The 14,800-nt window shown below is 43.7% G+C and overlaps 1 protein-coding gene across 2 annotated transcripts in view; it reads left to right on the top strand.

The window, feature by feature from the left end:
• The first annotated feature begins 6,629 nt into the window (after nt 1-6,629).
• The window catches only part of LOC144785322 (uncharacterized), a 327,092-nt gene continuing 318,921 nt past the window's right edge, over nt 6,630-14,800 (top strand). For both annotated transcript variants that reach the window (XM_078664285.1, XM_078664286.1), the window contains exon 1: nt 6,630-6,876. In XM_078664285.1, the coding sequence (XP_078520411.1) occupies nt 6,811-6,876 (66 nt within the window). In that variant the 5' untranslated portion in view covers nt 6,630-6,810. The remainder of the gene's footprint in view (nt 6,877-14,800) is intronic.

A 14,800-nucleotide genomic window follows, 5' to 3' on the forward strand; every position in this document is an offset into this window, starting at 1 on the left:
TGCTTTCCGGCTGCTGCCTGTCCATCCGGATGACTGGTGTCTTCTAGGTATCCATTTTTTAGGAAAATGGTATGTGGACAAGGCTTTGCCGATGGGTTGCTCCATTTCATGTGCTCTTTTTGAGTGTTTCAGTACTTTTCTACAATGGTACTTTACTCATCAGTCTGGTCACTCACTGGTAACGCACTACCTAGATGACTTTTTCTTTGTCGGGTCCCCGGGCTCCGCGGAGTGCCAGTCTGCTCTGGACACTTTCCAAGGGCTCATGGAGGATCTGGGAGTTCCTTTGGCTCCCGAGAAAACTATGGGTCCTGACACAGTCTTGTCCTTTTTGGGAATTGAACTTGATTCCGTAGCAATGCGGGCTCGCTTGCCTGAGGATAAGAAAGTGAAGATGCTGGAGTTGCTGGACACCATGTTATCAAAACGGAAAGTGTTGGTGAAAGATGTTCAGGTGTTACTAGGCCATCTCAATTTTGCTTGTAGGGTCGTGAGAGCAGGAAGGACTTTTTGTCGCAGATTAGGCAGGGCTCTTGCAGGTCAACATTTGCCTCACCATCGTGTTCGGTTGTCTGCTGGCGTCAAGGAGGATTTGAGAATGTGGAAATGTTTTCTCTCTTCTTTTAATGGTGTTCCTTTGTTTAGGGACGTTGACTTTCTGTGGGATGTGCAAATGTTTTCGGATGCAGCTGGCAGTGATGGTTTTGGTCTGTATTGGAATGGAAGATGGTGTGCGGAACGTTGGCCGGATGAGTGGTTGAATGGTGGTCGCAGCATTACCTTTTTGGAGCTTTTTCCTTTGCTGGTGGCTTTGACCCTGTGGGGGGAGGTCTTGGCACATAAGAAAGTGCTTTTTCGTGTGGACAACATGGCTGTGGTGGAAATTGTTAATCGACAGTCTGCCAGGGATGAACAGGTCTTGAAGCTCATGAGAGTTTTTGTGCTGGGCTGTTTGAAACACGACATTCACTTTCGTGCTTTGCACATTCCTGGGGTGGACAATGACATTGCGGATGCTCTGTCTCGTTCACAGTGGGGGAGATTCCGTGGACTGGCGAAGGAAGCAGACCAAGCACCGACTCCGATGCCGATTCATCTGTGGCACGTAGGCAACGTCGGGTCTTACAACTGGTGGTAGGTTCTTTGTCTGCGTCTACGCGTTCTGCTTATTCTCTGGCCTGGAGGGAATTTCTGGAGTCTGGCGCCTGTAGGCGTGAGGAGGTTTGGCGTCGTTCTGAGGATGTAGTGAACTTCATTTTAGAGCTCATGGACAAAGGGCTGACCAAGGTGACCATCGCAGGTAAATTAGCAGGGATAGCATTTATGGGCAAGTTGTTATGGGGTTATCCTCCGTCAGCAAGGGAGATTGGCAGGAGGATGCTTGAGGGTTGGGCCAGAGAGCAAGGGCACACCAGTAGACTTAGGGCTCCTTTATCTTGGCAAATTCTGGCTCGGTTGTTAACTGTTCTACCTGAGGTTTGTTCAGATGACTTTGAGTCATGCTTATTTTCCATGTTGATGGCATTCATGTTTTTTGGAGCTTTTAGGGTTTCGGAATTGTTGGGCTCGAAATGCAAGTGTGGCCTATTTTGGCGGGATGTTTTTTGTTCTGATGAAGGGGTGCATATATGGTTAGCCAGCTCCAAAACTGATCAGACTAAGAAGGGGAAGGGTGTGTGGTTGCAAGCGCGTGCCCCAAGGCTTACTTGCCCTTTACTGTTAGCGCGGCGCTGGCGTTCTTTGTGCGGGGGTGGTGATGATGCACTCGTTTTTCAGCATATTGATGGCACCCTGGTTTCAGCATACCAATTCCGCATGGTTTTGCGTAAAGCTTTGGAACACTAGGGTCTGGATGGGAGCCTATATGGGACACATTCATTCCGAATTGGGGCTGCAACTGAAGCTTTTAACAGAGGTTGGACTCAAAGGGATATCATGAGGCTGGGGCGTTGGTCGTCTAACTGCTTTCAGCGCTACGTGAGGAGTCAATCGGAGGAGGCGCATGCGTCATCTTCCTTCCCATGAGCTCTAACTCTGTTTTCTTTTATAGGATCTGTTGCTGGGCCTCGTTCTCCTGTGGTGACAGTCTGGATAGTTGGGCATTCCTTCGTGAAATGGGCCCGAGTCCAGGCGGCGCAGAGTTACTTTGGAGAACTTCTCGGTTTTAACGCTAGCATGTTCAATGTGGTTTGGAAGGGAAAAGGTGGTATGCTATGGAAAGAGTTAATCCCATGTCTTAACAACAATATGGTGGGCGGGCTATGTCCTGATATTCTGGTCATTCATCTGGGGGAGAACGATCTTTGTGCTACTAAAGGTGTGGTATTGCTGCGAGCTATTAAGAAGGATTTGAGCCTTCTAAAGGAGTTTTGGGCCGGGTGCCATGTTTTCTGGACTGAGTTGATTCCGCGTAGGATCTGGAGAGGAGCGGTCAACCCCAGGGCTGTTGACAGAGCCAGGAAGAAAGTAAACTCTGAGGTTTCTCGTTGTTGCCGTGGTCTTGGTTTCAGCAGGATTTCCCATAGAGAGATTAAATTTGACACTGTGGAATTTTTCAGAGATGATGGTGTTCACCTGTCCAGGGTGGGGATGGACCTCTATCTGTTAGAGTTACGTGAAGTTTTGGCACGTTCGTTAGCTATGCAACGTTGATATTTGTTCACTTATGCTTCTATTTTTCTATTTGGGGGGGCAGAAAGGAAGGTGGTGTCGTTTTCTCTCCCCCCCCTACCTTTCTGGGTGGCGGGGTTTTTGTTGTCTCGGTGCGGTTTATTGTAGAATTTTGTTGAGTATTGGGCTGATTCATTCATTGACAAGTACAGGGGAATGTTGGTCATTGGTTGACCGTTGAGGTTTTGGGGGGTATTGGCAGGAGTGAAGGGTCAGGCAGGGTTTCTGGTTATAGAGGGCCTGGCTTTTAATATGTGATTGGGGTTTGATGACTAAGGGGTTAAATGATGATGTAATGATGTGATTAATGACGTAATGTTTTATTGATGATGTTATGTTTATAATGTTATTGTAATGTTGTAATGCTGTATTGTTGGGTGGGGGAGGGGCCAAAGAATTTTAGGGGAGGGGGTGGGGGACGAAGTTTGTAGTTAATTATTTATTTAGTGAGGTTTAGTTTTGTAAGGCGTTGTCAGGGTTTTTATATTTGTAATGTGCACCTGTTTCCTAATAAAGCGGTCTTTTTCACACTCAAAACATTTTTTGGTCTACTTTTCTCCCACCCCTCGCCCTCCCTCCCAAGGGGGGCTTGGGGGAGGGAGCTGACCGCAGGGAGGTCTCCTCCCCCGGGCGGTTTGGGAGGGCTGCGAGGGGTTTTCCTCTAAAGTAGCTGCCAGAATGTTCTGGATTTGGGCTGGCCTAGTAGGACTGGCCAGCCCAATTATAAATCCCCGTGACCCCGCCTCCTAGCCACCATTTTAGGTTTGGTGACCTGGTGGCTAGGAGGACAGTTAGCGTTTTTTGTCCCCTCCCGCCCCCCCTTTTATTTAAATTTTTTCCTCCCCTGGTTTTTTTTTCCCCCCCCTCTACTTTTGGTTAGTTAGGATATTTTTTATCCCTTGAAATGTTTTACAATTTTTTAATAAAATTGTTATGCAAAGGCTGTTTTCCTGGTTAATAGGTGTGCAGGGTTTTTTTATTGTATTTTGTATTGTCGCTAGGAACAGGTGCTGTGCGGGGTTTTTGTTGTCTCGGTGCGGTTTATTGTAGAATTTTGTTGAGTATTGGGCTGATTCATTCATTGACAAGTACAGGGGAATGTTGGTCATTGGTTGACCGTTGAGGTTTTGGGGGGTATTGGCAGGAGTGAAGGGTCAGGCAGGGTTTCTGGTTATAGAGGGCCTGGCTTTTAATATGTGATTGGGGTTTGATGACTAAGGGGTTAAATGATGATGTAATGATGTGATTAATGACGTAATGTTTTATTGATGATGTTATGTTTATAATGTTATTGTAATGTTGTAATGCTGTATTGTTGGGTGGGGGAGGGGCCAAAGAATTTTAGGGGAGGGGGTGGGGGACGAAGTTTGTAGTTAATTATTTATTTAGTGAGGTTTAGTTTTGTAAGGCGTTGTCAGGGTTTTTATATTTGTAATGTGCACCTGTTTCCTAATAAAGCGGCCTTTTTCACACTCAAAACATTTTTTGGTCTACTTTTCTCCCACCCCTCGCCCTCCCTCCCAAGACTCAGTTGTGAGCCTGCTGCCGCCCTGTAGCAATAGCTGCTACTCTTTCGGCCCATACTGTCATTAAAATAAAGATCCCCTGGACTAGGGGTCAACCAACTGGGGCCCGACCGGAGCCTGCTGGCGAGCTGTGAAAGCATGTCCCAGCCCGGGGGGAGGGGGGGGAGGGGGGAAGGTTCCTATTGCCATGGCGCAGTCTTCACTCGTCGCCTGCCTCCAATTAAAGTAAGTGAAAACTCTGAACTTGTAAAACTGTGTTCTTAAATAAAACGGATGTGCCTTTACTCATTTGATTTGGCCAGATTTGTAACGGCCGAGCAGTCAAGAAAGCGATTAGGTAAAGCTTGTTATTTTATTTACGTTAGTCAGAACAGACGAAATTAAAGAACACCTGCTCAAAATTTCGGTAGTTGAGTCTGCAGTGCACTATGACTACCTTCCGTACCCCAGCGAACGTTGATGTGTGCTTTCAAGTGAGGAGACCCATGGAAAACAGTCCTTATCTGCCTCCCTCTCTGTTTAATCCCCACTACAGCAGTCATGGTATTCTCTGTGCTTCAGGCAAGCAAGTGGCAAGCAAACGGTGCAGTTTTTTGAAAAACAGAATTTAACCCCATTACAATAACTGACCGCAAAAATGTACAGAAACATACTTTTGTTTGCAGTGGTGCGGCGCATACTGTAAATGACTGGGGCAGACCTGAATCCTCGTTTTGTTTAATAGTATGATCAGCTTAGAAGAGAACTAGGTGCTTCAGTTTCTGGTGCTTTGCTTTCCAGCAGTTTCAACATCTTCTAAGAATGTCTTGTTGCTCAAATGGGTTTAACTGCTCATATTTATATGTTTTCCTGGTTTTCATTGCTTGATTTTGGTTGCGACAAAGTGTCACTCAGTTGTTGAAATGTCACACATAATTACACTGAATTTATGAAAATGTCGCACACAGCAATCTGTAACCTTGGCAGCTATGAGGAGTGCGTACGCACCACACCGCGTCTCGCCTTGTTTGGATGAAAGCGGCGTGTGCAAGGTCATCATTGATCAGTAACGCAAATACCTGTGAGGGACAAAGGATGTGGTATTTTAAGTCATCACATAGCGGGGAAAGCGAGGACTTTAAGGAACGTCCCACTGGCAGCCCTCATGGGCAGCACGTGCTGCACCCCTGCGAGGCAGGGAGTGGCACAGCGGATGCTGCAGGCGCCCCACAAGAATCAGACTAGCCTCTAAGCGGAGGATGGGCCCAGGAAGAGGGGTGCAAGCATGTGATTTCTCTTTTCGTAGTGCTTCTTCAGACATATTCGGCTGTTGCTCTCACTGTATCCAGTGCAACGCCTTATGCCTTAGATCTACCTCTGATTCTTTCATGCTCTTTTTCAGTGCCGGAACGCGATCCAAGTTAATAGCGTAGGGGGTGGCTTAGGGAGGAAGATGTAAATGCGGTTGTTGGATAAGATGCTCTACATTATCACCCATAGGTCCAAGACCAGGATTTAAAAGTGACTGTCTGTTTCCAGTTTTGCTAGACATAGAGCGCTTTTCGCCCACCTCCCTAGCCTGTGATGCAGTTTGGATGGAGTGGGCAGGTGAAGGCATGGGTGCTTCAGATGGAAAGGGATCCTGGGGTGAAGGAACGAGTCCTGGCTTTGTATACCGTGCTGGACTGAGAGACAGGTCCCTGTGTGAAGCCCTGGTCTTTTCTAGCCCCTGGTCCAGGCTGTAGCACGATCAAGAGTGTCTTTCCGAAAAGTGTGCCATTCCTACTACTTGCTCCTGACCAACACACTTCTCTGTGGACCTGGAGGCCCCACTTCCCCTATATGATGAGGGCCAGTGGCCTGCACTGAAGAAAGTATGTGAGGCTTAAGGATGCAGAAACGCCACCTAATTGCCTCCAACTTAGGACTGCTCCCCTTCCCCAGCCAGAACTCAAGCAATGCTGTTTAAGTCGTTCACACTCAGAAAAACTGTATGTGTAGTGAAAAGCTGGTCTCTTAGGCACTAACACACTACATGCCCTAACGGTGCTTTGAAAGTTGATGCAATTGAATATGTAATAAAAATAGTGCTGTAAAATTCACATTTTTGATCTGTCTTTTTCCAAACCCCCGAACACCCCCAAACTTCCCTAGTAGTGGTCGGCTCGCTCGCTGGCTCGCAATGGGCCGGTTGGGGGCTGGTCTGGAAAAATTTGCCAGGGCTGCTTTAAGTTCCCAGTCCGGCCCTGTTAACAATACCTGTTGCATCGACCTTAAAAGGGCGATGTGTTGCCTCGGGTGATATTCAACGTTGTTACCGTCACGCTGTGCACAATCTCGGTAACAGGCGCTTCAACTCACTGAGCTACCTTACCGGCCTTCCCACGGTGTCTCTTTATCAGAGGTGCAGCTATAAAAGCACAAAGGCTGTGCCAGAGAAGGACGGCCTCCTGAACTTCCTCCTGGCGGTGGCTCGGAGTCCGGGCGGTAGTCAGTCCAAAGTTGCCGGGGCAGAGCGAGGCTAAGGTCCACCCGCGAGAAGCGCGTGCTCTTCGAAGCTCCTCCGAAGTCACGCGAACACCAGCCACCTATCAGTGCCAAAGCAGGTTCTGGGGAGCTCACCCTGTCAGGAGTCATGGAGGGGGCCTGCGAGCCCCACGAACTCCTCTCGGGCTTCTTGTCTAAAAGGCGGCAGACCTTGGTGAGTGATCGCGGTTGAATTATGTTTACCATTTGTGACCCCAGGGCCATTTTGAGGTCTTCTCCTAAATGTCTCGTAGGGCTGCGGGCACGAATTGAAGCACAGCTGCGTCATACACTTTCACTCCCTCGCCCCCGTGTTTGTAGGGTTTTGTATTGGGAAAAACCTCTTCATAAGATAGAATCACCTAGACGCACTCAGTGGGTCGTAGGGACAGAAGTTCGGAGGAAACGTGAGCAAGATCACTGTTTTGTGGTGTCACTTATGCATTATTACAGCCAGATGATTACAAATAAGTGCGGGTCTCAGTGCTGGAATTGTAAAAAAAAAAAATACTCCCGTATACATTGAGAGTCAAGATGTGACAGCAGAATAGTCAGAGCTTAATTTGTGACTTTTCACTCCACTACCAGACATTCCCAGCCCCTTTATCTCACTGCTGGAGGTTCCTACTTTATCCTATTGAGAGGGCTTTCCCGTCTTTCTCTTCCTCCTCCTTTCCTCTGTGTGTCTCTAGCTCTCCAGAACTTTTTGATGTAGAACAAGCATTGTCAAAACCAATAGGACTCGCCTATGCAAGAGCTATTGGCTATGCCAATATGTTTCAGCCATGTTGTACATGTTGTACACCAGCGTGGCTACTGATCAGCATGGCTAAAAGTTAGGGGGAAATGGGAGAGTGGCGTGGAGTGGAGTGGAGAGTTTTGGAGTGGTGTAGAGAGTAGTGGTGTGGAGTGGCATAGAGTAGACTTGAGTGGCATAGAGTGGATTGGTGTAGAGTGTTGTGGAGTGTCATGGAGCAGTTGACTGTCATAGAGTGGAAGGGTGTAGAGAGGAGTTGAGTGGAGTAGAGTGTCGGGAGTGGTGTAGAACATAGTGGAGTGGCATAGAGGGTGATGCGTAGAGTGGAGTAGAGTGTTGTAGAGTGATGTAGAGGTGAGTAGATTTACGTAAAGTGGAGTGGCATAGAGTGGAGAAGTGTAAGAGAGCAGAAAGGTGTAAAGTGGAATAGTTTGTTGTAGAGCTGAGTGGCATAGAATGGAGTATCACAGAGTGGAATAGTGGAGTGGAACAGAATGAAGTAGTGTGTCATAGAAAAGAGTGGAATAAAGTGGCTTGGAGTGGCATTGAGGAAGTTGCATAGAGTGTCATAGAGTGTCATAGATTGGAGTAAAGTGTTGTAGAGGGGAGTGACATAGAGTTAGGGTGACCAGACATCCCAGACTTCCCCGGACAGTCATAGTTTTCAGAGAACTGTCCCGGGTCCCCACACTTTTCTTAATTTTGAAATACATGTGCCAGTGTTTGGGATAAAGGTTAGGTAATTCTGCAACATTTATATTGTATGGAAGGGGTCTGTGGATACAGCCAACGAATTTGTTAATTGCATCAATGATAATAGTCTTAATTTGGAATTCACAGCTCAGATCAGCTCACAAAAGGTCCAATTCTTAGATGTAGAACTACATATTTAAGATAATGTAGTACAGACCAGACTACATCATAAGAGTACAGCGTCAATTCGATACTTCACGCTCAGAGCTCCAATCCTCACCATCTTTTGAAAAGTATACCTTATGGAGAATTTCTCCGCATAAGCCGAATCTGCAGCTGTGACACTGACCTTGTGGCCTGCCAAAATGAGTCTTTCGCCAGATTTGTAGCCTGAGGTTACAAACACAAAGATTTAGAAGAAGCTTTGGTTAAAGCTAACAAACTAAGTCGTAGTGAATATTTGGGGACAGTAACCAGAACAACCACCTGTAAAGCTATCCTTAACAGTAATTCCACCCCTACTGAACCAGACAATGTACGATTGATAACTACCTTCAGCAGTCAGGATAAGGCAGTGAGAAAACTAATCTACAAAAACTGGCCTATAGTACAAACTGATCTCACTACGTCTCAACTAGTGCCCAATCTACCACAGATCCCGTTTAGACGAGCACCCTCTATGAGGGAAGCTCTGGTAAGAACTAGCCCAGAGGTTGGTGTTACTGGAAATTTGCTGTCTAACCGCACAGGGTTTTTTAAATGTAGCTCATGTAGAGCGTGTAAATTTGGCAGTAACACCTGTGAGTTTACCAATGCCTTTGAACTAACTCCAACAAGTATCAAGGTTTTTTTTACGTGCAAAACGGAGTATGCAGTATACATTTTAGAATGCATTTGCAAGCTAAAATAAATTGGTAGTACTAAACTACAGGTATTTGCACGTATGCTTCAACATCTCCGTGCAATAGTAAACTCAGATCCCAGTTACCCTGTAGCTTGCGATTTCAAGTTAGTACACCACAACAACCTCAGTAATCTCAAATATTTCGTGATTGATGCGGTATCCAGATTACCAAGGGGCGACAATGGAGAGAAAAAACGTAGACAACTAGAGTCTCACTACATATTACGGTTGGACACTAAGATGCCTAATGAGTGCAACACAGGTGATGATTTATACAATTTTTTTATAAAATCTAGATCTATGAGCCCTCAGCCGCTTTTTATTAATACCTAGTCTATTTTATACCCTCCTTTTGGAAAGATTTCAGAATATGCCCTTTTTTAGTCGTTCTTTTAGCCTGTTTGTGCTTTGGTTTTAACCTAGTTTTTACCTACTGGTTGGGACTGGGTTTTTATCAAGGTTCAGTCTCAGGATTTTAAGACGATTCTTTAGGTGTAACTTGTTTATTTCCATATCTTATTAATTATGGGGGTCTCGATATTACTAGTGTACATGACAACAGCCCAATAGACTACTTAGATGCTGCTTGTATTTATCCCCTTTTACCTGACTGTATTCACTTTATGCTACACCGCACTTGTGGTTACTTATTGCTGCTTGAAATCTCTTGCACTAATGCACTTGCATTGTAGTACTTGAAACTGTGATGTTTTTAATCTCATCTTGTATCCTAACCAGTTTTTAACCTATATTAGCTCTTTACTCCTATCTATTATTTATAGATTGTTGATATTTATTGCATTTCGCACTTTATTATATATTGGAGTAAGTCTAGTTCAAGTCCACCACTAGTGGGGATGATCTATTACACAGAGGCTTTGGTAATATTCTAAAGTTACAGTTTTCAAATTTATCTTGAGGTCATTCACCACAGCATTCTGGACCCATCAGCATTCTGGATCTTAAAACTAATCATACTAAGATTGTAAGCCTTATACAACATTTGTAGGCAGAAACACATAAAATGGCAAGGCTATGATCCATTTGACACGGTTCTTCTCTCCCCCCCTTTTTACTTTTTCTCCTTTTTTTATTATTTATACGCATCCATTTTTGACCCTTGGCCAGACTATGATTTAAATAGAGGCACTATCTAGAGGAATCTTTTATGTTATTGTAGCTCACTTTGGGTTCATTTCATCACAATGTGTGTTAGATGCCGCCTGACCTCAACCAGATTATTTAATCAGCAAACTATGGTCTCACATTTATGACCACGCTATGTTTATTTAACCACTGTGGTTTTATTGTGTTACACATTTTGTTGAACAAGTGTATAATTTCTACTGTGTTAATACTCTATGTTGGAGTATTTCCTTTACGTGTATTTGCTGGTCCTCATTGTGCAAGGAGTATGTTGTTTATGTCCATGGTTTTTTACTATTTGTTGAGCAAGGAGGAGGGTCATTTCACAACACTACTTATAGAACAAACAGTTTTGTGCGTATCATGTGATCAAGGTCGTGGTAACGCGACCGAAACGCGTCATGCTGAACTAACCGAAAATAAAACTGCACTGAATTCAATACCAGCACGCTGTGGTCTGTACCTGTGTTCCTGCACGTGCACGTGTGATTCCATGGGATTGCGATTTGTCATATATCCATACATATATATATATTCACTGAAAAAACCATAGGTTATAGACCATATATAGTTAGGAATTAGCATTTACAAAACCTTGAAAATTCACTGAAAAAACCATAGGTTATAGACCATATATAGTTAGGAATTAGCATTTAGAAAACCTTATTTTACTCACACAAAACCATTGAAATTCCATATATAGTTAGTTGCACTAACTATATATCGCGCACCCGCAATCCACTGCTGATGATGTCACATATTACATCATTCATGACATGGTCAGTGACATCACTGATGACATCACTGATGACATCATCTAGTGTCTGTGTGTTTTTGTAAAGTTTAAATACGTTTTACATATTGAAGAATGACTGGATGGATGGAAGACTGAGTGTGTGTGTGGCTGGCTGGGAGGTGTGTGACGCTGTGCATATCAATGTGTACTTGTATCAGTGATTGTATAAAAGAGTAAGTATGTGTTAGTATATGTGTGAAAAGTATGGTGTTCTGTGTTTAACTATAGATGAGGAAATCGAAGTGTGATTGATTCTTCACAGGACTGACTAGGTGTATGAGTGCATATGATAGTGTTCTAATAATAACTGACTGTATGTATGAGTAATTGTATGGGTGAATGAGTGAATGTGTGTGTAGACGTACGAATCAGTGAGTGCGTATGTAGTAACTGGTATTGGTGTGTCATGATGTCATCAGTGATGTCATTTGAGATGTCATCAGTGATGTCATTTCAGATGTCATTAGTGATGTCATCAGTGATGTCACTGAAGTATGGTGTTCTGTGTTTAACTGTATAGATGAAGAAATGGAAGTGTGATTGATTCTTTACAGGACTGACTTGGTGTGTGAGTAACTCCATGGATGAGTGGCAGTGTGTGACTGTCTGCATAGGTGTATGAGTGCATATGATAGTGTTGTAATAATGAGTGACTGTATGTATGAGTGATTGTATGGGTGAATGAGTGAATGTGTGTGTAGACGTAGGAATCAGTGAGTGCGTATGTAGTAACTGGTATTGGTGTGTCATGATGTCATCAGTGATGTCATTTGAGATGTCATCAGTGATGTCATCAGTGATGTCACTGACCATGTCATGAATGATGTAATATGTGACATCATCAGCAGTGGATTGCGGGTGCGCGATATATAGTTAGTGCAACTAACTATATATGGAATTTCAATGGTTTTGTGTGAGTAAAATAAGGTTTTCTAAATGCTAATTCCTAACTATATATGGTCTATAACCTATGGTTTTTTCAGTGAATTTTCAAGGTTTTGTAAATGCTAATTCCTAACTATATATGGTCTATAACCTATGGTTTTTTCAGTGAATTTCATTGGTTTTTTAACAGCTAATATCTGTAGCTGTAAAATGTATTCTTCTTTAAATCCAAAAATATATTTTATATGTTTATTAATAATTTTTTTTTTAAATATTTTTTTTCTTCGTTCCCGCTTCGCGAATCGGGAAGCTTGCCGTTAGCTGACCTTGATGCCGCGAAATAGACCGCGAGCCGGTAAACGTTTCTTTACCGCAACTGCCGCGTTAGAAAACAACATCGTGACGCCTCCCGTCCGCATGACGTTTCGCGTTGTCGCGTGATACGTCATATGACGTGCTACGTTAGCGAACTGGTACGCTTACCGAGTCGCAAAGCACAGGTTTCTGGAAGCAAACCGGGAGGCCCTGCAAAGCGCTTAACGTAAACACAGCAGGTCATGTGACTTGGTAATAACACTTTTCATTGGTTCATTTCACTTTTGGTTTCCTAATGATGTAAGACTAGGTCATATAATCTAAAATGAACACTTTTCATTGGTTGAGAACTATTGTTTTTCCCAAATGATGAAAATCCCTCCTTCTTTCCTCACTCTGACTTTCATCATTGTGAGAGAAAGACCCTTTGTTACCAGTGAGCAATGGCTTCTTTAGTAGCTTCAGCTGGTGCTTCCCCACCACCTCCACCACATCCAAGGAAGAGTGGACCACCTGCTCAAGTTATAATTCAGCAAGAAGAGGAAGAAGAGGAACAGGACGACGAGCACGAAGAGAGGCACTTTTTGCCTGAGGAGCCCAGGACGTCTCACCGGAAAGAAAACTTCATTTGGCAATTTTTTAAAATTCCCAAAGGTCAGAAAAAAGTAAATGCAAGATACGTAACTTGCCTTATATGTCAAGATAGACTGTCCAGAGGGACCGACAAAAAATACAGTTTCGGAAACTACACAATGCATCGCCATATGACTAGGTGGCATCCTAACAACTACAGTGCTGCACAGTTTCGTAACGACCTAGATAATCTCCCTATTATGGCCAGAAGATCTGTTGTACCGGAAGTAACGGGACCAGAGGGCAGGGAGATGGTGCCAAATATTCAAACGAGATTTCATGAAGTAAAACACGTCTGCGTACATTGCAATGGATTCATTTGCTACGGAGAAAGAAGCATCACTCTGATCAACAGAGCTATTGACTATCATATGCAAGTTTGTACGAAACGCCCCAAATAATAAATACTTTTTTTTTGTTTTGTTGCTCCTGTTGAGCCCTTTACAATGAATCGTTTTCATTGCCCCCTGCAAGAAAAACCCCAAAAAATATAAAACTGTTCAGAAAAATTCAAAAAAAGTAAAAAAATGTTCAGAAAAATAATAAAGAAAATATAAAACAACAAAAACAATAACAAAAAAAGTTCTTTTCAGAACTACCTCCCCGTTATTAAAAAATTGGTACAATATTTGGAACTGTGCCAACCTCTATTTCTCGTAGTTCGCTTCCCAGTTCGCTCGCCGGTACGCGAACCGGAAGTGAACCAAAATTTTTTTTTAAAAAAAAGAACAGTAAGTATAAGGGAAGGAAACAGACACTTATGTTAAAAGAAAGACAGCTATAGGGGAGTAAACTAGAGATACTATTACCCGTAATCCACTGCTGATGATGTCACATATTACATCATTCATGACATGCTCAGTGACATCATCAGCAGAGGATTGCGGGTTTTTTGGCAACGTGCCTTATCCACGGTTTAATAACGCTGCCTTTTGCTTTATATAAGTTTTCAAATTGTATGAAATATATACCAATAGGTCGTTATGAACCTTTAGGTAGTGCTTTTCTTCATGAGGTCTGGTCGCTTCCATACACATACAGATGTTTCAAAGATGATCAAGAAGTTTATCTGAATGGAGAGGAATGCACTGAGACGCCAGATCATTCACTAATGTGTAGGCACATACAGTTACACGGTTCATGCAACAAACACCGACCAAATATGGCTTGCGTGTTGCAAGGCACGCCAGTTCCTGCTATCATCCCCACGTTCAAGTTGTTGGAAAATGGTAGTTATTTGATGCTCAATAATGAAGATTGTTCTGGGTTAATTAAAAGTATTCCTTTTATCGTAACAGTAAGTGAACGGGTTATTTGCTGCAGAAATGTTCTATTTCCTCCCACACATGAACATAGGGAGTTTTCAATCTGGCCACAAATACCAACCTTGGGAGCAGATTTCAACGGCATGGCAAGAATAAGAGCTCTTTTGTCTCAGAGAGAGGTGGCCTTGAGTTCGGCCCGTGAAACTTTCGTGCTTCACATAGCGAACACCCGTACAGAGGTGCAGACCCTTTTCAATACTAATTCGCCTTTCCATTTCAGCAAGATGGTTCGGACTATCTTTAACGCGTCCTCCACAAAGGCCCTGGCGCACTTTTTTAAAGTTGTTACCAGTGGTCTCGTGACTTCATTTGAGAAAATCTTTGGAGTCATCCCTGCTTTCTTTCATTCTATTTTTTTCCACTGTGCTTCGTGGATTCCCATTTTTACTTGCATTACCAGCGGACGCTCTTGTGCTTTTTTACATTTTTAAATATGGATGTCCCTCATGTGCAAGCTCCCGCCCTGCAGCTGCTGACACTGTTCCGCAATCGCATGCTAGAATATTATGGCACAATGCCGTTGGCGATATTAAGCACGGCATATGGATTATCTTTTCGATTCTCCTACTTCACCTGTGTCCAGCCTGTATTTCACTGCCTGACCTGTGATTTCGATTGGGCCATTGATTTGTGTCTCTGCGGACC

The sequence above is a fragment of the Lissotriton helveticus genome, chromosome 10 (genome assembly GCF_964261635.1).
Source record: "Lissotriton helveticus chromosome 10, aLisHel1.1, whole genome shotgun sequence".
NCBI lineage: Eukaryota > Metazoa > Chordata > Amphibia > Caudata > Salamandridae > Lissotriton > Lissotriton helveticus.